This window comes from Scleropages formosus, chromosome 19 (assembly GCF_900964775.1).
Source record: "Scleropages formosus chromosome 19, fSclFor1.1, whole genome shotgun sequence".
Lineage (NCBI taxonomy): Eukaryota > Metazoa > Chordata > Actinopteri > Osteoglossiformes > Osteoglossidae > Scleropages > Scleropages formosus.
The window spans coordinates 10806816-10826950 of record NC_041824.1 but is presented as its reverse complement, the minus strand read 5'-3'; the positions used below and the strand labels follow the sequence as shown (position 1 = coordinate 10826950).

The following is a 20135-nucleotide window of genomic DNA, read 5'->3' as shown; positions in this document are numbered from 1 at the left end:
TTTCAATATTTACTCTGTTGTTGAACCATTTTAGCTATTTTAATAACATGACACAAGGATGGTTTGTGGCCACAGTGTTAAATTTATTTACCACACACAAGTGTCTAGAAATCATCACAAGCAGTTATGGAAAAGTTTAATAGGAATATACAGCAGCACAAACTAGTATTTCACGATTTCTTGTGGGGTTTTCTTCTGAGACCAACAACATTAAATTCGATAAGTCTGTTGTCCAAGAAGGAAAAAAATATGTAATGAAAAGTTTGACACAAAACTTCTGTATACTGTATCTTCAAAAAAAAGAAAATCACTGGCAATGTTACCATAGATGGAGTATGCAAACTGTATTCAGAAAATAATTGTGCCACTGAAGATAAACAGAATTAATTTTGTTTACAGCTTTATTAATGCAGAGCAGAGAAACAAACAGGATGAACTAGACACTCAACAGACATGAATGCGTATTAAAACACAGTTTTACTGGTTGAAATTGAATTCATTGCAGTTTCCACAAATCCCACAGGACCTGTGTGAAAATTCTGTTAGCACCTGTGGATTTTCCTGTGTGCTTGTGCTGGAGAACTCCAGAAAAACAGGGAGAAAGTTGAAGAACAGAGAAGAAACACAATCCATGCAAGGTCAGCTTTGGTTTGACACTCCTTTCAGTCAGTAGACTACGATGAATGAAAAACAGAGCATGTACTCTAGTCCCTGATGTCATACACACTCAGTTTGTATGGATTACACCGTGTGCTTGGCTGGCATCCAGGGTAATTAAAATCACTTAAATTTGACATGTTGTGTATTTATGCAGCTGGCTTCTATTTAAACCAATGCAATTCAGACCGGCTACCTCAAATCCCTAGAAGCGGTCAAAGCTGCAAGCCTTACTCAAGGAATATCTCTCCAGGCTCTAGCATGCATGCATCCACTGTGATTCATCAGATGTCTTAATATATAATTTCATTACTTCAGTAGAATACATGTTGTCACCTTCAATCTCAAAAAATAATATCCAGAACAGCAGGTTACATAGATGTTACTGGTCATTTGTGACCTAAAGGTTGCAGAATTCATTCCCAGGAAAGGAACCATTAAGATCAACAAGATAAGTCATTCCGCCTGAACTGATTCAAAAATACTTCAGTCAGCACACAATGAAATTTGTAGTAGTTTTTATCATTATTATTATACGATTAAGATTTATTTAGCTGACACCTTTGTCCATGATGACTTGCACTGTTGCCTTAGTTCACATTAAGGGCTTGCAAATTACATCTTATTTATTGTCATCTATTACAAATGTGTTAATCAAAAGAGAATAATAAGTTAGACATGTAAAACCACAGATTACCCTGACACTCCCTGCTTTTTATTCCCACGGTTTAACCAGCAGAGGACGATAGAGAGCAAGAAAACCCGCACTCTGGAGAACGGACTTCACAGATAAGATGAATCATACATATAAAGGGTTAATAAGAAATTTGGTCCATCAGTGATATCTGTTCTCCCTCTTTGTTACACAAAATGGAAAAAAGTTAACAGCCAACTTTTAGTAAATATCCATATATTAATATTAATTTGACTATTTTCACTCTTTCAGAAGGAGAACTAATCTAATGATCGCAGCATTTATTATTATTATTATTATTATTATTATTATTATAGGAAGGCAGAGCATATAATGAATTTTAACCTACCCTAAAAAAGTTAATTGATATCGATGCTAGTGCCCTGTGATACGATTTCGCTGCACTTTAAAACTAAAGGCTTGGGAACTTTCAATCTTCAAAGAAAATATGCATGGCTGAACATTTGAAATTAGTTTGTGCATCTCCCCCAGGGCTCTGGCGCAGACCTGATCGGGGGGCAAACGCGGGCTTGCCCTGTGCTTATTTATACATGTCATCTGGGAACTTCCAGAGGCATGGGAAGCAGACAAGTAAAAAGAGGGTAAAACAAAATAAAAGGAAGCAGACTTTCCCCCCGAATGACCACGCACGGTCCTCCAACAAGTTGCACCACCTCCTCCTCCATGCTTCTGATTACCGGACGAACTAACACACATGTGTGCGCTTTCAACAGAAACGACGACGAAAAAACCTAATGAGAGAAGCAGCAATCTATATAATCATCATCATGTGCTGCATTTCCCACCGTCCAGGGGCAGAAAGCGCCCGCGGGGACCTCGCATCAAAACTCATCAAAACGATTAAAATCACATTTCCAGCGCACAAAAAAAAAAGAGAGGGCGAGTCGGAGGCAGAAGCGCGACGACGGCCTCGCGCGGAACATTCGCGGGGTGTTTCTTTGACGCGGGAACATTTTCGGGCAATTTCTTTGGGGGGGATAAAATAAGAAAAATAAAGGGCCGAGGCGGTGGCTGTGCGGTGAGCTGATTTCGGGGAAGTTTGACTGCGCGCGCTGGTACAGATTGGCGCGCGCTGGGGCACACGCGCGCGAGCTGATTGTACCCTGATCTGTGCCCTGAGGGCTCTCGGAGCCCCGGAGCTGCGCTCTCCTCTCCTCTCCTCTCCTCTCGTCTCGTCTCTTCTTTCCTCTTCTCTCCTCCGCTCCGCTCCGCTCCGTTTTGTTCCGTCTACCTTCGCCCCGCTATCGCATTTCCGTGTGCTGTGCGGAGGGAGGCAGAAGGCCGACGAACCGAGGGACGGAGGGCTACGCACGGACACCTCCTGACACCGTCCATGTTTCAGGTAAGGAGCCGCGGACTGGCTCTGCCGCTCAGTGTCGCGTGGTAACCGTCGCGGGGTTCGGCTCGCGATCGCTGTCGGGCGCTGCGCCTTTTACGCATGTGCCACGAGAGTGAGGAGCGCCTCAGTTGTGACAAAAAATATCACAATAATAAATTTCACCACTCCTTGGGACATGTACGCTGCTTGGTCGCTCGATTGACCTTTTCTGAAAACGCCGACCATTTGCTTTTTGGGATTTAGGGGGGAAAACACATGATATAAACTCTGAAGAATATACGAGGCTCCGCTGCGCCCTCGGTCCGAATGGGTTTGTGGCGCGCGCGCGCTCCGTTCAGGCAGGCGCGCGTACGGGCTTCTCTCCGGGCGGCGCGAGCTCCGCGGCGTTTGGGCGTTTCTCCGGAGGCTTTTGAGCGAGTTTCGATTCCCGCGCGTCCCTCGCGACCTGCTAACGCTAATAAAAGACGCCATTGTACTGTGGCGGAAATGGCTGGAGGGTTTTTTTCATCATTATTACAATAATCATCGTTATTCGTGCAAAATCAGAAAAATGTCCATTACAAAACGTTGATGCGGACCACTCTGCTCTGCACTTCCCGGCTTTTTGTTTCTCTCTTAGGCGATTTGCTCTGAGGCTGCGTCGCGCGAGGGCAGCGCGAACCCTGCGAGCCGCGCGCGGGGTCTTCTGCGCGCCGCTCGTCGCTAAGCTCGAGACGTGCAGCGGAATCAGACCCTTCAATCTCTCTGCTGCTCGTCTGTTTCATCAAGTTTTCGACGGTTTAACAGTCGTCCGTGTCCCTTATTTCAGATGGACGTCGCAAGAGTTGACAGCTTTTGTTTCGCTTAGCTACTTCTCGTGGCTAGAAAACAATAATACTTAGTAATAACAAGAATAATTCACTTGAGGTAAGATTTGTAGGTAACCTGACGTGGAAACGAAGGTAATTTTCAAGAACCTCACAGTACAGTAGTTGAACCACGAAATACAGTGGAGTTTCGTTCAAAAAGGGGAAATATATACGACCGTAACAGCTCTACAAGTGTCAGTTCAGTATTTGCGAATGTTTTCAGTTGCTATAATTGTGAAATGTTTCTTTCACGCAAAAAGTTGGGGAATTTAAGTTCGGTTCAGTCGACTCCTGGGAGCCAGTCAGTCCTCAGGGAGCTGTATTCTCCAAGACGGATTTAAGAGGAACGCCAGTAGAGCAGCACATATTGATTATAGATTTGCTCGAAAAAGATGAGCGGTTTAACTTGACTGAGGCTTCGCGTTGGACGCGGTGACATTGGGACCCCGGTTCACGTAACTCTCCTGGACGGTCAACCGACTGCCCACTAGGGGTCGCTCTTGAGATTCGCAGAAAATGCATGTTAATTACGGTACGTGCTGTAATCCAGTAAAAAGAGGGACCCTTGTACGGCGTGCTCTGTTTTTCACCTGATGGCGTACGATAAAATGCCTACGGCAATCATACTGATCGATAACTTCACGGAACTGAAAGCTGAAATGCACAGACATGACGTGATGGTTTCACTGAATTGTTCCCATCCTGAAGCAGTTATTCCATTTGTACTGGTAGGATACTCTGATTTCAGTGGAACGTTGGATTATCTCCAAATATGCCAGTAGAATGACTGGGCAATGATTCACAGACTAAACTTTTACTGTCTTTTGCTATTACCGTTTATTTAGCTGATGCCCTTGTCCATGGCAACTTAATGTTTAATAATGAGCTTCACCATGATCTACCTATTTAAGCACCAGGGTATTATTACTGTATCAGTGCAAGGCAAGTAGCTTGCTTCAGGGTACAGCGGGAGTGGGGTTCAAACTAGGAATCTTAAGTTCAAACATTGGCCCTAAACACCGCACTACCGCTCTTCCTAACATACCTAAGACCAGCAGTTGCCATCTGTCATCCTTTGGAGGAACAAAGTTTTTTAATCAAATTAATTTGGAACTGAAGTGATCACTTGATCTGAGTTTCAGGATGCTGACCTGGATGTCACAGTAGTTAATGGGAACAGATTCTGTGATTCCTGCTGTTGACTGTAAAATGTGTCGCCCTAAACTTGACTAACTTGTGTCCTCTCATGGGGAGTATGAGAGTTTGTTCTCTTCATTCATTATGTTGCACAGCAGTTCCTGGCATCTGAAACTAGAATGTGAGTTTTAATAGGGGTTCTCCGGTTCTGAGTAAAAAGGTTTAGTCTTGGAAAAGACAGTTGTGTCCTGGTACATTAGAGAAGTGCTGAGGAATGGAGGGTGAGGGCACAGAAAACCTCATTCCCATAGACACATACCATGTCCTCTAGCGATTCACATGGAAATATTTCAGGGCGATGGGACTCGAGTGCTGCTGGTTATATTTAGACTTAGAAATGGAGGGAAATCTGACGCTAATATGCTGTAACAAAGCAACTAAAGAGGATCAGTGAAAGAGCCTGGACAGGATTCTTTAGAACATTCCTTTTATAGTATTGATTTAATATTGGCTTAATGATCATTATTTTGGATCCAAAGTTGGACAAATTCTTGCATTTCTGAATGCTTGAGAGTATAGAGTAAACACTATTCAGCTGTGTATGCTATTGTTGGCCTCAAGCAATCCAGTTGTTTGGCATGTTATTAATAATGTATTGTTGAATTCATTATACCAAAGTGACAGCTTGCTATTTACTTCAGGAAAGAAATATGTTTACAGATGCATATTCAAAGATGATCTTGGATTGTGGGTTCATTTATTTTTCTCTGTGGCACACTGAGTGTTGTATAATAGTTACTAAAGTAACCCAGTTAGTCAGGCAGTAGATTGCAATTTTATTCTGTGATTTATTTTTTCTTTATTTTTGCATATATTTTATTTGATATAAAAGATCACTGATTTGAAGTAAATGACTGAACCATTGCATGCCTGTCTTATGGCCATTAATTCTTATGACCTTTAATCTGCAAGAGAATAAGGAGGCAGAAAGATGTAGCAGTGGTGGCAGATGGGAGGTGTCTGTTCAAGAGCCAGGAAGTGATATTTTAAATGCTTGCAGACAGAATTGAGAGGGATCCATGTAGCATCGGCACATGAATATGTATCACTGGCTTGGCCTGTGCTAACTACTACATTAACTAAAATGTATTTAAGAAGTTAACAATGCTGCGTAGTGTTGGGACACTGTCAGTTTTATTCAATTAAATGTCCTCTGTGCCTCATTAATTTCTCCTACAGTACTGCTAAGTGACAAGTTTCTGAAGGCAAAACTAATAGGACCGGGATTAAATCAAAACTCTGACCTTCCTTCTTGGTGTTAATTACTGCCCGGCTGGAGGAGGTGGCGATTTACCTGTCAAAGGTGTGGTAACTGTGCCTCCAGAGAGAACCTGAAGTACGATATGGACCTTTTGAACCAGTGGTTTTGAAATTCATGAGCACGGGCTGGGCTTTATTACCGATTTATTTTAATCTTCCGCGTTTTATGTACATACTGTACCACCTCATTTTTAATATTATAATCAAGCATTTTTATTTCAACTTTCTGCTCATTAAAAAGGGGGGTTCCAGGGCTAGGAGTGTTTCTGCTGGCACCCCTAATGAGAGAGCAGTGGGATGAAGTTTGATGGGCTACAAAGCTCTCTCTCTCTCCCTTTCTGTCTCCACCAGTGAGCCCCCATGCCACACTACCACCCCCTCGCTCTTTCATGATGTCCAAATGCCTCCGGAGCAGCTCTAGCAATCACACCTAGGTTTTTAATTTCCCCGGGTCGACGGGCCTAGGAGGACAGCCAATTTTTAACACACCACTCTCCTCTTTTGTATGAGTGTTCTCTTTTTTCTTCCTTTCCCCAGAACTTATTCCTATCTCCCACAGATTAGTCAGGGGGAAACGAATTACCTGCATTCACAAAGCACGATCCTACACACTTTGCCATGTGCGCTGTGCAGATCCCCTTTTGAAGAGCAGACATGTTATTCTCTCTCCCCCTGCAGGCCTCCTGGCTTGCAAATCATTATAAAATTAGATTTAAAACTATACATGTATTCTGCCTTCTCTTATCGCTATCTGCACAAACTGCATACCAATCAGCCACGGATCAGACACCGCAGTGAAGGTCTCCGCTCAAAAGACAGCTAATTGCTAATTGGGTGTATAGGTGGGGAACGGCTCCTGCTAACGAGAATTAAAGTGCGAAGGCCGGCACGTCTCATTATTTTGGGAAGGAGTCCACTTTCTTTTCTAGGTGACAAGCATAGGTGCTGGTTTAAAAGGCACAAAATTCCCTTTTCCCCTGAAGGGGTCTCTGGGCCCAAATTGCAGAGGCTGCCTTCTTGGTGAGATGTGCACATTGATGAAGTGAGGGCTTTCCACAGAGAGTTTTATGCAAAGAAGTTGTCTTGTGTGAAACAGCTTCATGGTAAATGTGCTTCCTGCATTTATCCATCCAAAAAGTCACTGACTGCCAGGACTGAAGACTTGTGGTTGTACTCTGTGGTCCCCTTTTTTTTTTTTTTTTTTTTTAAAGGATGTTTTAGACTGGCTTTTATCAACTCTGTAGTATTATTACTTTGTTCAATTGATGCTTTTATATAAAGCAACTTAAAATTTTATCAGTTTATACAGCTATGAGTTTTTGAAACTATTTGAGGTGCAACCCTGTGTATTACTGTACTAATGGAATTAAGAACAGTAGTGGCACAATTTGGGTCCTGAAACAGCAATACTTGCAGCTTGGTTTAGATAATTTATCAGCTCAGTGCTGTTTAGATGCAAAGTTGTTTTGCTGACATCTGTCAGCAAGTTTGATGCTTCTAAGTCATGGGTTGGCAGCTCTGTCACCAGTCACCCCAAATGGCAAATTGGCCATGAGTGCCTTCAAATACATATTTGAGTTTGTTTTGCTCCCAACTCTGAAATTGGGCATCTCAAAATTGTCAGTGTTCAGGTCATTGTTTGTGTGAATCAATGTTGTCTATGATGGAATCCATCAAGTCAAATTCCAAATCTTGAATTGTTTATGTCAATTTAGAGGCGGAGCTGGGAGGTGCATCAAGTTCAGAAATTTAACTGACATTTCTGAGACAAAACAATGGTCACATTTCTAACTAAATATTCATTTTTTCCTTTTGTTTTGTCACTTGCATTTTGGGCAATTGTGACTAGTCAAAAGTTAAATTTTTAACAACCTCATTCAGAGAGTGTTCTTGTTTTAAATTTCTGATTTGTGCATCCTTCTCGATGGACTGGCATCTCACCCAGGGTGTACCTCTCCCAGCCAAGTGATCAGTATGGGCTCCAGACAGCAGTGATCCTGACAAGGACAAGCAATTAATGAATGTGAGCAGATGAATGAAATGAGAAATTACATTACTCAGTCACTCAAGTTCTGCATGGTGTGGCAAACTTCATTTTTCATTCACCACTGAAATCTGATGGAGTTCTTTAGAACAACTGACTGAACACTCATTCATATGACCCTACTGGAAATGTCAAAGAAGCTGGTCCAACAGGTGAGACTGAACTGAGCCAATATGATTTTTTGGGAGAGGAGTTGCCCCAATTTTTGAATGGAGGGCTTTGGAACTTTGATGTAAGGCTGCTCAATATGGCCTCACCTTTTGTTTGAGAGGTGCTGTATGAGAAGAGTTGCAAGTCTCAAAGCTGTGCTCTTTGACGCCTACCTGAGAGCGCAGGAGCCGAGCACCTGTTCGATGTCCGAAGAAGGTGCGGCTGAGCGAGTCGTGCCATTTCACAAGTAAGCCAGACTTATGCTCATTTTTTCCCTCTCCGCCCACAGTGACATACGTTGTGCTTTATCAAGCTATTCTTCAGCTCTACAGCAGCCCAGAATCCAGCATTTGCATGGCTCCCCAGTGGCTTGCTAGCGAGAGTCAATGTTGCATGCATTTTTGACAAATGACCTCTCTGTTCTAACATATTTAGGGCCATTTAGAGCTTCCCACGACACCTTGAAAAATGATGTCCACAGAAAAACACCTTGGGGTTTCATAAATTTTAACTCGATAGAACTTTTGGGAATAGTCCATGTGGACTGTGACAACTGTTGACGTTATTTATTATGCAATTTGCTTAGCACGTGATTTGGTCTTTTGGCCTCCAAAGCGACTGTGCACAGTTCACGGAATTCACGCATTTCTACTTGTGCTGCTTTCAAACGGGATCTGGGTGCTCCATCGCAGGGATATGCCTTTCTTCAGTCATCAACCGGGCACAGCCGTTTAATAAACGGTGTACATGTAGGTGCCACACAGCTCCTGGGCTATGGGTTTTGATGCTGCTTTGAATCCAACAGTCTGTGTGAAGCATTCATGTTCTCCCTGCGTTTTTGTGGGTTTCCTCCAGATGCTTTGGTTTCCTCACACACTCAAAGCATGCATTGCAGTTGGTGACTGAGCAAGTGAATGAGCATGCGTGTAATTGCTCTGCAGCTACCTAGCTGGGACGGACTCTGCATAACCAGGAGTCTGAATTGACCAAGCTGTTACTGATGATGCATAAATAGATGCCCCTAAGGAAAGTGTCCATTGTTTTTCCCATATGTACCTGTGTTGCACAAATTCGTGAGCTGACGTTATTACATGGATGCAGTTGTAACCTTTGTTTCTTCTGGCAATATATATTGTTCTGGTGCCTTTGTTGTAGGTGTTCTCTGTACCCCTACTGCCTAAACCACCATGGTTTGCAGTGTCTTATTCCAGTCATGTGCACATCAATTGAGCTCACCTCAGTCCTGATGCCGGTGAGCTATGTGATCTGTCTGTGAGCTTCTGAGTGGGTCCAGTTCAATGGTCACTCGGGACTGAAGTCGCACTGTCGAAGCACAAAGCACATATAGCCCCGTAGTGCAGTAAGTTGCATAACATGTACTAGGTCTGTAGCTGGAATGTTTATTAAAAGGGCAAATCCAGAGTACATTAATCCAAATCTTGGTGGGTTTTTAATATTTCTCACACTTGCCCTTTTTAAACGTGGTTCCAGTTAGAACTGATGTTTTACTTCCAGCTTATGGAGATAAACAAACTTGTGTGTAGATTGCAAAACGGAACCACGGTATCCTTGAAGTGATTAAGCCACGTGAATGTTTTTGAGGGAGTCTAGCAGGCATTTGTGCGCAGTGATAAAGATAGCCTTGGGAGGAGTGCATTGTTCAATTGAGGTCACATTTGCCCAGGAGACATGGCTGTGCTGTGGAGGTTTAAGGTAGAACAGTTGGGTTCACAGCGCTTAAATAATTCAGCCTGTGAGATCCGTAAGTGCCAGCAGATTTAGTTTAAAGGCGATCCAGCGAAGCCTGATGGCATTCTCTCTTAATGCACCTTGTCGATACAGTCAGAGGTTAATGTACTCGGTGCTTATCTCGTTAATATGCCTGATAAATCAGCTTTTATTTATGCAATTAAAAGGTATGCATTGACTTTATAGCAGATGACATCCCCCTTGTTACCTATAGCAGCAGGCATAATGAAGAAGGTGCTGCTGCTGCTACTACTACTACTACTAGAATACATGTGATTGCATCTATTTCAACACACACACATTTTCTGAACCGCTTGTCCCATACGGGGTCACGGGTAACCAGAGCCTAACCCGGCAACACAGGGCGTAAGGCTGGAGGGGGAGGGGACACACCCAGGATGGGGTGCCTTGCGACGTACTGGCGTCCCAAGCGGGACTCAAACCCCAGACCCACCGGAGAGCAGGACTGTGGTTCAACCCACTGCGCCACCACACCCCCTCTATTTCAACATATGTGCTGAAATATTCTGAAAGCAATGTTTATCCTACAATAAGCTTGTTGTAAGAGGACTTGAATTCACACTCTGCTGTATTTGCTGGGGGTAGTAGTAGTAGTAGCATTTATAGCACTTGGGTTCAAATCCTGCATCCTGCTGTAGTACCCTTGAGCAAGGTACTTACTGATTTGCTTCTGTCAGAAATTACCCAGCTGTATAAATGGGTTAGCATTCTGTGCTGCTTTTGAGGTAAGCATTATCTAAATTATTAAATGATAAAAATAGTAAAGACAAACTATTTTTTTGTAGAGAAATGAAAGTACTTCAGGTTCAGATCAAGTGCTCTGTTCAGATATGTTTCTATGTGCATATCGCTTTCCTCAGATTCACACGTGGTGTCCTGGGTGTATGCTGGTGACCCCAGATTTGCAGTGTTGTGGGTCAGCTAAAGTCAAGGATGTGGGAACTCTGCAAAGGGGGAAAAATTATGAAATCCCTCTGATTTCACTTCAGTTCGCATTGAAGTGTTTGGACCCACCAAGTGCTGGTGCACAGGATTGGCACAGTGAGTGTATGAAGACAGCACATGCCAGTTGAGAGCACAGTACACTTTTACCACCAGAATATTCTCTTCTATACTGTCTGCTGCTAAAAGCAGGAAATGGCTCAGTGTCACATCATCTGGTCAGTGTACCATATACCAGAATCTAGCTCAGCCCTGGACTTTGTGGGTTTTGTGTCACTTTAATGATTATTAGTTTGCTGTTGCCAAGGTGATACTTTAATCCAGAGACAGTTTCTGAATCATTTATACAGTTGGGTATGTTTACTGGGTCATTTCAGGGTCAGACAGCAGTAATCCCAAGCAGGACTCGAACCCCCAACCTTCGGGTTGTCGTGCCACCTGGGCCTGTATGGATAAATGGTTCACCTTAGGTGTCCACGGGGAAAGTGTCCGTGCTGAAGAATCGGGGACAGCCAAGCGGTCCGATACCGGGCTCTGCGGACCAGCTCCTGAGCTGGGGGTTGGGGGGGGGGTGCAGCGAGCGCGAGCAACGACACCCTTTCCGTCTCCGCGCGCGCATCCGCTGCACCTTTAAGAGGCAGTCGGCGTGCCTGTAGCTGAAGGTCACTAAAGCACTGAGGCTCTCCGCGCTGCGGTCCAATATAGCGCATGCGCCCCGCCCGGGGACCGCCAGACAGACCGCAATATGGCGAGAATGCCTGGCAGCGGGGACCGCGACGCCGACACAGGGGGCACGGAGCCCGGGCACGTCGGCAGCGACGGGGAGGACGACATCCAGGAGGTACAGATCACCGGGGACGAGGAGGAGGAGGACGACGACGACGACGAGGATGAGGACGACGAGGATGCGGGACTCGAGTGGGAGGCGGAGAGCGTGGAGCCCGGCGCGGAGAGCGAGGCGATCCTCGCGCGCGGCACGGAGCGGCGCGGTGCGCTGCGCGCGGCGCCGGAGCGCCTGCACGTGCCCGGGCCGGACTCGGAGGCGGAGGCGGAGCTGCACCGAGCGGATCGCTCCCGCCTCAGCGAGAACACGCGCCTGGCCACCAGGTACGCGGTGCGCATCTTCCGCGAGTACCTGAGCGAGAAGTCGCAGAGTCCCGACTTCGAGAGCATGGACAAGGAGGCGCTGTGCGCGGTGCTGCGCTCCTTCTACGCGGAGGCGCGCTCCAAGAGCGGGCAGCTGTACAGCAAGTCGTCCCTCATCAGCATCCGCAGCTCGCTGAACCGCTACCTGAACGAGCCGCCCTACTGTCGCACCCTGGACCTCACCAAGGACCCCGAGCTGCGCAGCGCCAACCTGACGCTCGCCGCCGTCATCAGGAAGCTGGAGGAGCAGGGCGCGGGCCCCGTGGTGCAGAAGCAGGCGATCACGCGCGGCGACCTCAGGAAGCTCTACACGTCCAGCGTGTTCAACACGAGCACGCCCTTCGGGCTGCTCAACAAAGTGTGGTTCGAGACGTGCATGTACTTCTGCACGCGCGGCCGCGAGAACCAGCGCGAGCTGGAGGAGGACTCGTTCGGGCTGGCCGTGGACGAGGACGGCAGGAAGTTCATCTACTTCAAAGCGCTGGGGCCGTACCACAAGTCGCGCTCGGCGTCCTGGAGCAAGAGGAGGAGCGACGGGGACGAAGACAGCCTGCCGCGCATGTACGAGACGGGCACCGAGTTCTGTCCGTACGCGAGCTTCGTCAAGTACGTGTCCAAGCGGAACCCGCTGTGCCGCGCGTTCTTCCAGAGACCGCGCGACCACTGCGGCGACGCGGACTCCACCTGGTACGAGAACAAAGCCATCGGCAAGAACCTGCTGGGCACGCGCATGCAGATGCTCTCCAGGGCTGCCAAGCTCTCCAAGACGTACACGAACCACTGCATCGGCGCCGTGTCCGTGGCCACCCTGAACGGCATCGCGGGCATCGGCTCGAAATGGGCGCCGCTGCGCGTTGCCCCGGAAACGGTCGGCGACGGGACCGAGCTCCGGTTCAACCTGGCGCTCCCGGCGTTCGCGAGCCCGCTCGACGGCGGCGCCGGCGCGGACGTCAAAGCGCACAAAGCGTCCAAACGGCCGCGACCCGCGCAACCGCCGGCCCCCGAGGAGATGTCCGGAGCGGCGTCGCCGAAAAAGGTGTGCGTGGGAGCGGCGGAGCGCGCGGAGCGGGAGCCGGCGGCGGACAGCGTGAGCGTGGGGAGAGCAGCCCCGCCGCCCGGCGCGTCGCCCGCCGCGCAGGTAACGGTCCGGCAGAAACGCGCGTCCGCGACACCGCCGCCTCGCGCCGCGCCGCTCACATGTCCGCGTAAAAGTAACTTCCACGAAGTTTTTCCCCATCCTGCTGCTGCTGCTCCTGCTGCTCGTCCATGTGCAGACGCGCGCTCACGGAGCACCTCCCGACACCTCCACGTAGCGCCGAGCTCGACACACCTCTGCTCCCGAAACACGTGCTTTGCGCTGTGTTCAGTGCATGTCCGCTGAGCCCTGCAATACATCATGCCATGGCAAGTAGCCACTTATGTCTGCCTTCCAGAAAAGTTTTTCGGTCAATAAAATGGGAATAAATGTATTGTTCTCGTCACTTTCTGTTTGCGCCTTGCACGTTTCTGCAAGTATCATTCCCTCTGTGTTTTATTTCAAGGTCCCAGTGTTTGGAATGGATGTGTGTCAAGGAATGTAACTTACAGGGTTTATTTTCACTGCTGTGTTATATATCCTGTGAAGGAGAAGTGTAACAGTATTAAGTCTTTCTTTCTGGGCCCTCTGTGTAGCAGTCGACACGTGTGGATGTGCAATCTGCAGAAGAAGTGAGCGGTTTGCATGCTGTCCTGACGGTGTGTGCGGTCTCTCCTCGGCCACGGCCGGTGTTTCCGCTGCACTGCACCACTGCTGGGCTTTGGGGCCGAGCCCCGCGGCTGCACGGGTCGGGGAGGGTGCGCTGCGAGCTCAGTCGATGAACCCGAGATGCGGAAGTCGGGTCGGGCTGAGATCTCGGGGCGCCTTTTACCCCGAAAGGGCTTGTGACGGCACCCAGGCACCTGTCAGAAGGGAAGCTCGTGAGCGTGTGAACTGCTGCTGTGCTTCCCTTCCCTCTCCATTCTTGCGCCAACCCTTGGAACTACGGACCCCCCCCCCGCCAGACCCCACAGGATGCCACAGGAAGCAGGAATATCAGCTTCATTTTGCCATTCTTGTTTGTTATTTATATTGGCGGGGTGGCATAGCAGATCAGCTGGCCTGTTTCGGCCGTAGGTTCGAATGTGGCTCAGTCAGCGTGAGGTTGGCACGTTCTCTCCGTGTCTGTCCAGTCCGAAGACGTGAAATTTAGCTGAATCGGTGTCTCCAAATTGCTCATCTTGAGTGACTAGGTATGTGGGTGGTTGGCTGCCCTACTCTGGACTGGTGTCCCATCCAGGGTGTACCCACCAGCCTTGCGCCCAGTGATTCTGGGATAAGCTCCGGATCACTGTGACCCTGACCGGCGCAAGCGTTTAGCGCCAACAGACGTATAATAACTTTCACAGATGTGGGTATCTGATGCCTGTCGATGCCGTGTTGTGCTCAGTGACCTTTCGGACAGACCCTCTGAGCCATACGTGGCCCCGCGTGATATCGGCGCCACGTCTGATCCGGTCCCTTTTCTCAGCGGCGCCAAAGCAGAATGACATTTTGTCACTTTTCAAGATGTTGAAACGCAAAACACATCACAGGTAAGATGGAATAGTGTTTCACGCTCACTTCAAGTTGCGCTGCAGATCACGCGGCACAAACCAAACGCTTAATAGCGGAGAAACACCCCGATTTTTATCTGCTTTGTTTTCTTGTTGTTTCCAGATCATTATCTCCCCCCCCCCGCAATGCCTGGCACAGCTCTGCAATTATTTCTGTCCCCTCGTCATTTCACTTTAATGAGATTTGCATTCGCAGAACTTTAGACATATGTTTGTGTTTTCCTTCGGTTCTTGACTCGTTGCAAAGTTTTTGGAACAAGTGTGCGTGTGGTGAAAGTCCAGAGTTAAACATTTGAACAACTCCAGATTCAGACCTTCCAGTGAGGTTCTAAATAATTTCAACAAGGAGGTTGTGATGCCTCCGCATCACCACCATCCTGGACAGCACAAGCCGTTATTGAAAATGGATGGCTGTAATAGCGCAACAGAGGCGACAGGGGGCGTAGGGGTTAGTGCAGCCATCTACCATTCAAAGGGCAGGGGTTGGAATTCCCTCATTACCCTGAATTTCTTCAGCAAAAATTGTGATTAAAACAGTAAGTCCCATTTGAAAGAAGCCTCATTTAAATTAATAATAATAAAAGGTCCAGGGGAAGTTTTCATTGTCCAAGTGCAACCCTTAATAAGTCTAACTGTGGTGTAGTAATGTAATTTTTTTCGGTACATATCCCTTGATACCGTACACCCGTAGTTCCCATTTTCGCAGGTTTGCAGCAACATTCATTCATTCATTCATGCAATCCATTAACCGCGTAAATAACCACATATCAATGAAGCGGGGTGCGATGCAGCTGGTCTGTGACTAAAGTGAGTTTAGACTTATTGACCCCAAAGCCACAATCTCTGCATGTTAGAAATGAGTTCATCATTTGAACTTTACTGTGTAGAATAAAAATAAGGACACTTTGGAGGCAAAGTGTTAAAAAAAGAAAAAAAAAAAAAAGAAACGGATGTTGGAAAATTGGCGTCAACACACAGCGCTGTGTTCCAGACCCGCTTGTGTTAGTTTTATAGGCTCCAGAGAGGCATGAAAGAGCAGAGCATATGGAGCATGAGGTCCCACGGTGGGCGGCTTCCACGAGGTTAACCAGTTTGACTGCGGTCGTTACCGGTTTTGCTGTACACCCCCCATATGGTGTGGTGGGTAACCGGTTTCTTTCAGCCACAGAAATGACGACGCAGTTATAAAAAAAAAATTGCTAAATTTCCCATCTCTAATGGCAATAAAACTCAAATACATACACAACAGCTGAACATGGCAGAAAATTGACTTTTTGTCTTAATACGCTGCAGATAAGTAGTATGACCATCTTTCAGCGGCATGCGCTCATACAGTAATTCAACAGTTTTCAGCAATATTTATAACAACATAACTGGCTCGTGTAAATCGAGTGAGCCACTTTTTTTTTTTTTTTTTTTATCCCATGGCCGTTGGGTTTCCCACTGCTGCTATATGCAGTACTGTTACTGTACTGCCAGGACAGTTGGTACTCTAGGGGTTAGAGCTGCCACCTCACAACCCAAAGGTTGTAGATTTGAATCTCACCTCTGTTTATAGTAGCTGTGAGCAAAGTTTTTACCCTAAATTGCTCCAGTGTAAAAAAAAAAAAAAAAGTTACCCAGCTGTATAAATGGGTAAATAATTGTAAGTAGCTTAACACTGCAAGGTCGCTTTGGAGAAAGCGTCAGCCAAAAGAGTAAATGTATCAGTACGTAGTCGCCGTAATTATTTTAACATCGCCCAGCAGCATTCTGGCCGTGCGGCGATCATGGCGGGTGTGTTCGGTGTCCAGGAAGTGCAGTTTGTATAAATAAACGTTTATGTAGTCTGAGCGAGCGAACTCGCTCTCGGGCGCGGCGTGCGTAAGCGAGGCGGCCGAACTCCGCCCTGGAACTAGAGCCCGCCCTAGCTGTGCGTTTCGCTCCAGATCCGTTCCCGCTGGTTACGCGCGCTCGGGCCCGACGCCCCGTTCCTTTTCGGGGCTCTGTCGAGAAGGTTCGCTGTTAGCGGCTCGGGCGGCGACGAGCACCCGAAGTCCGGCGTAGAGCGATCGCGTGAGACGCTGGCGTTTCTCGTGGGAAGAGCATCCCCGCAGGACGCCGTCCCTTCGGCCTGTTTATTTTGCCTCCCTTTAGGGGAGCGTTACCGGCCAGAATGGTTTCGAACACGAGCCTGTCCCTGGGCGGCAGGTGGCGCGGTGGTTAGCGCTATTCCCGTACACTCAAAGGGCCCCAGATTCAAATCCTAACTCCCGCCGTAGCGCTCTTGATCAAGGTACTTACCCGGAGTCGATACTGTAAAATCACCCAGCTGTGTGAACGCTGCATATAGGCAGCGTAACGTTGCAAGTGTGCAGCGTTTTAAAAAAAAATAAAAAATAAGAGGGCACGAGAATGACCTGCTGAGCAGCGGTTCTCTGTACGTCGTGGGGTTGCAGGGCCGTGATGGAGACGTGTAGTTACATCGCGTGACACTGGTAGTTACGTTTAATTTCAGTGTCGGCAGCGTTACTGCGAAAGTCAATAATGGCGACAGAGTGCAGTCGCTCGTGAAATACGATCGGCGCCCTGTAGTATGTACAAATGATGAATAATAATTCACGTCTCCGGCAAGCGTAAGTCTGCTTTTCAGTCGCTCTCCTGCCAGAAAGCTCGAAGAAGTGTTTCTCGCGTCTCTACGGTAACGTCGAAGGATGGCGGCCGTGTTTCTTCAGTCCTTTTTAGACATAATAATACTTATGCTCGAGTCAAGCCCTTTTTTTTTTTTTTACCTGTGTGGATCCCGCGGATTTCGTTCCGGAGACGTCGGTGTTTCCGAACAAAACTCTGGGAGTAGCTGTATGCAGGTTAGGAATGAAAGATTGAATGTCACGTGCGAGGATTGAAGGGTTTATTTTTGCGGAACGGAAGGCGAGCCTGCATCGCGTGCGTTCGGATTTCGGGTCGGCTGTCCGCTGTGGCGGCTGTGTGCAGACGGTCAGGTCGCCGCTGTACCCCCCCCCGGGGCCCCGCGCCTGCCTGCCTGCCTTCCCGCCTTCCCTCCCCTAGCCCGGTGACCTCCTTTTTTGCCCTTTCCCCAGCCAGGGATCGCATCCGGCCAAGCAGACAAATGCCGTCAGCAGGTCGGGCAGAAACCCCAAGCAGGACTTTTCTCAGCTATTATTGCCCCTGAAGTGAGACTCCTCCTACCCTAATTGAGCAGGGTTCACGGGTAATAGGGTACCAGGTCCTTCGGGGCGGTCCTTGAGCTGTGCGCCCAACGGGTTAGTTCTCTTCAAGGGGTCTATCCGCATTGTTACAATTGCTCATTAGAATAAGTTCTCCGTTTATCCAGCGCTCCTTACAATAATTCTCCCGTGTAAACAGCTAGATGCTTTTAACGATCAACTCGGGGTGAGGACCTTGTTCGAGGGTACTACAGCGGGAGGTGGGACTCAAACGCCGGTTCTTCCGAGTCCAAACACTGCAGCTCTAACCAGTACGCCCCCTGCTGGCCTTGGCGTCGGTCGGTACCTACGGGGAGCCGGAAGCTGCGGAGGAGTTCTCGCCGAATTGAGCGCGTACTATGGGTGCTCTGTGGTCCTTGGGACGTTACCTTCCTGTTTTTACCTTGTTTTGAAAGCACTCTGCTGTGTGCTCCACAGGATAACCGCTCCAACATGTCCAGGCCCATGATCACCAGGTCGCCTGCGTCACCCCTGAGCAGCCAGGGAATCCCGACGCCGGCACAGCTCACCAAGTCCAACGCGCCCGTGCACATAGACGTGGGCGGCCACATGTACACCAGCAGCCTGGCCACGCTAACCAAGTACCCGGAGTCCAGGTAAACGCCTGCTGGGATTAGACCTTCACTTTCTGGAAAGCTCTATATTCTGGTCTTACTGCAGGTTTGGGGCAGGAGAGTTCATTGTGGCTGAGCCAACTAGTACTTGATGTTATTTCGTGCTCCAGAGAACGATGGCAAATAAGGGAGATGAAAATGTTCAGAAGTGTATCTGAACAGGACTGAATAGTACCCAAGAACTAAGTTAAAAACCTATATCCTTCTGTGATCCCAAAGACGGAGCGGTGAGGTGGGTAGCAGTTTTTATTTCCTCGCCGTTCTCTGGACAATCGACCACACAAATGGCTACATTATGATTAAAAAGAATATTTTTATAATGCAGAAATTTAGAAATAATATTTTTTATAATTTTATTGCAATACTAGCCATATCAGTTTGATATAATTATATAAAATAGTTTTATTTCGCCGCTCATACAGTGGCGAACATTGACTTCTCATACTGAAAAATAAAAGGTTTTTGAGCACTTCGGACAAACAATAAAACAATCACTCACTCACACTCTCCCACACACACACACAGCTTGTCCCAAGTGGGGTCGCAGCGAGCCGGAGCCTAACCCAGCAACACAGGGCAAAGGGCTGGAGGGGGAGGGGACACACCCAGGACAGGACGCTAGTCCATTGCAAGACACCCCAAGCGGGACTCAAACCCCAGACCCACTGCGCCACTGCACACCCTCCAATAAAACAATAATTTTTGGAAATAGTGTTTCCATCATTTTAGGGCTAATTGCAGTCAAACACTTCTTTTTGTCCCGCTGGAGTCCGGTACAGAAAGTTGGTAGATGAGGTTGTTTCAGACCAGAACAGTTGTTTACAGCAGGAAACGAATCCTTAGTGCCGGTGGAAATAATGTAGGTAGACTGATTGGTTTGCGGTGCTGCTATGGTATGTACATATTTTCTTTCCTTTGCTGCACGTAGTCTCCCTTCACCACCTTAATTAGATTATTTCAGGCGTTAATTTGTTGCTATTTCCAATATAATACATCTCGCCGGAGTTTTCAGTACATGATCGCGCTCAGTCCAGAATTTTTACCGTAGTATATATAAATATTACTGAAATTTGTCAAGTGAATTGGTGAAGTAGGTCACTGTTTAATAGAGATTAACTCAGTTGCTGTACAGGTGGAATGCAATTTCATTATTTATGTAAGAGATGCTTTTGTCTAAATCAGCTATCATGACTCTTAGCTCTTCTTCCATATTGTGTTATTATTTGTAGGAATGTGGCAGTAAAAACATTTGGTGGAAATGTTTGCAATACACACCCATGAGAAGGTAGGACTTTATTTCTGGATCCTCCGATCAGATGAGGAGGTTTAGTTGCTTATTTGGCCTGCAGCTTTGTGTTAAAGACCTGCAGGACTGTCCAAGGCTCTGTGCCCAATACCTACAGGACTTGAGCACTCTGTACACCCCAGTAAGAGTGTTACACTCCTGCACTTCTGGGCGATGGTTGTGTCTCTCATGAGAGGTCCGAAATTCAGACTCCTTAAGTTTTGGCTCCGATGTGGTAGAATCAGCTCCCTCTGTCTCTCAGAACTGCTGAATCCCTTTCAGCATTCAAGAAGGGTCATGTCAGAACACA

The 20135-nt window shown here is 47.5% G+C and overlaps 1 protein-coding gene across 3 annotated transcripts in view; it reads left to right on the top strand.

Moving 5' to 3' along the window:
* Positions 1-2055: 2055 nt before the first annotated feature.
* LOC108931659 (BTB/POZ domain-containing protein KCTD1) overlaps positions 2056-20135 on the top strand; it is a 28932-nt gene continuing 10852 nt past the window's right edge. Inside the window, exons 1-2 of one of the 3 annotated variants that reach the window (XM_029246447.1) lie at positions 2056-2714; positions 18344-18522. In XM_029246447.1, coding sequence (XP_029102280.1) covers positions 2706-2714; positions 18344-18522 — 188 coding nt within the window. In that variant the 5' untranslated portion in view covers positions 2056-2705. Of the gene's footprint in view, positions 2715-3533; positions 3618-11547; positions 13207-18343; positions 18523-20135 lie in introns of those variants that run through there. The other 2 variants (XM_029246448.1, XM_029246446.1) reach the window with 2 other exon arrangements.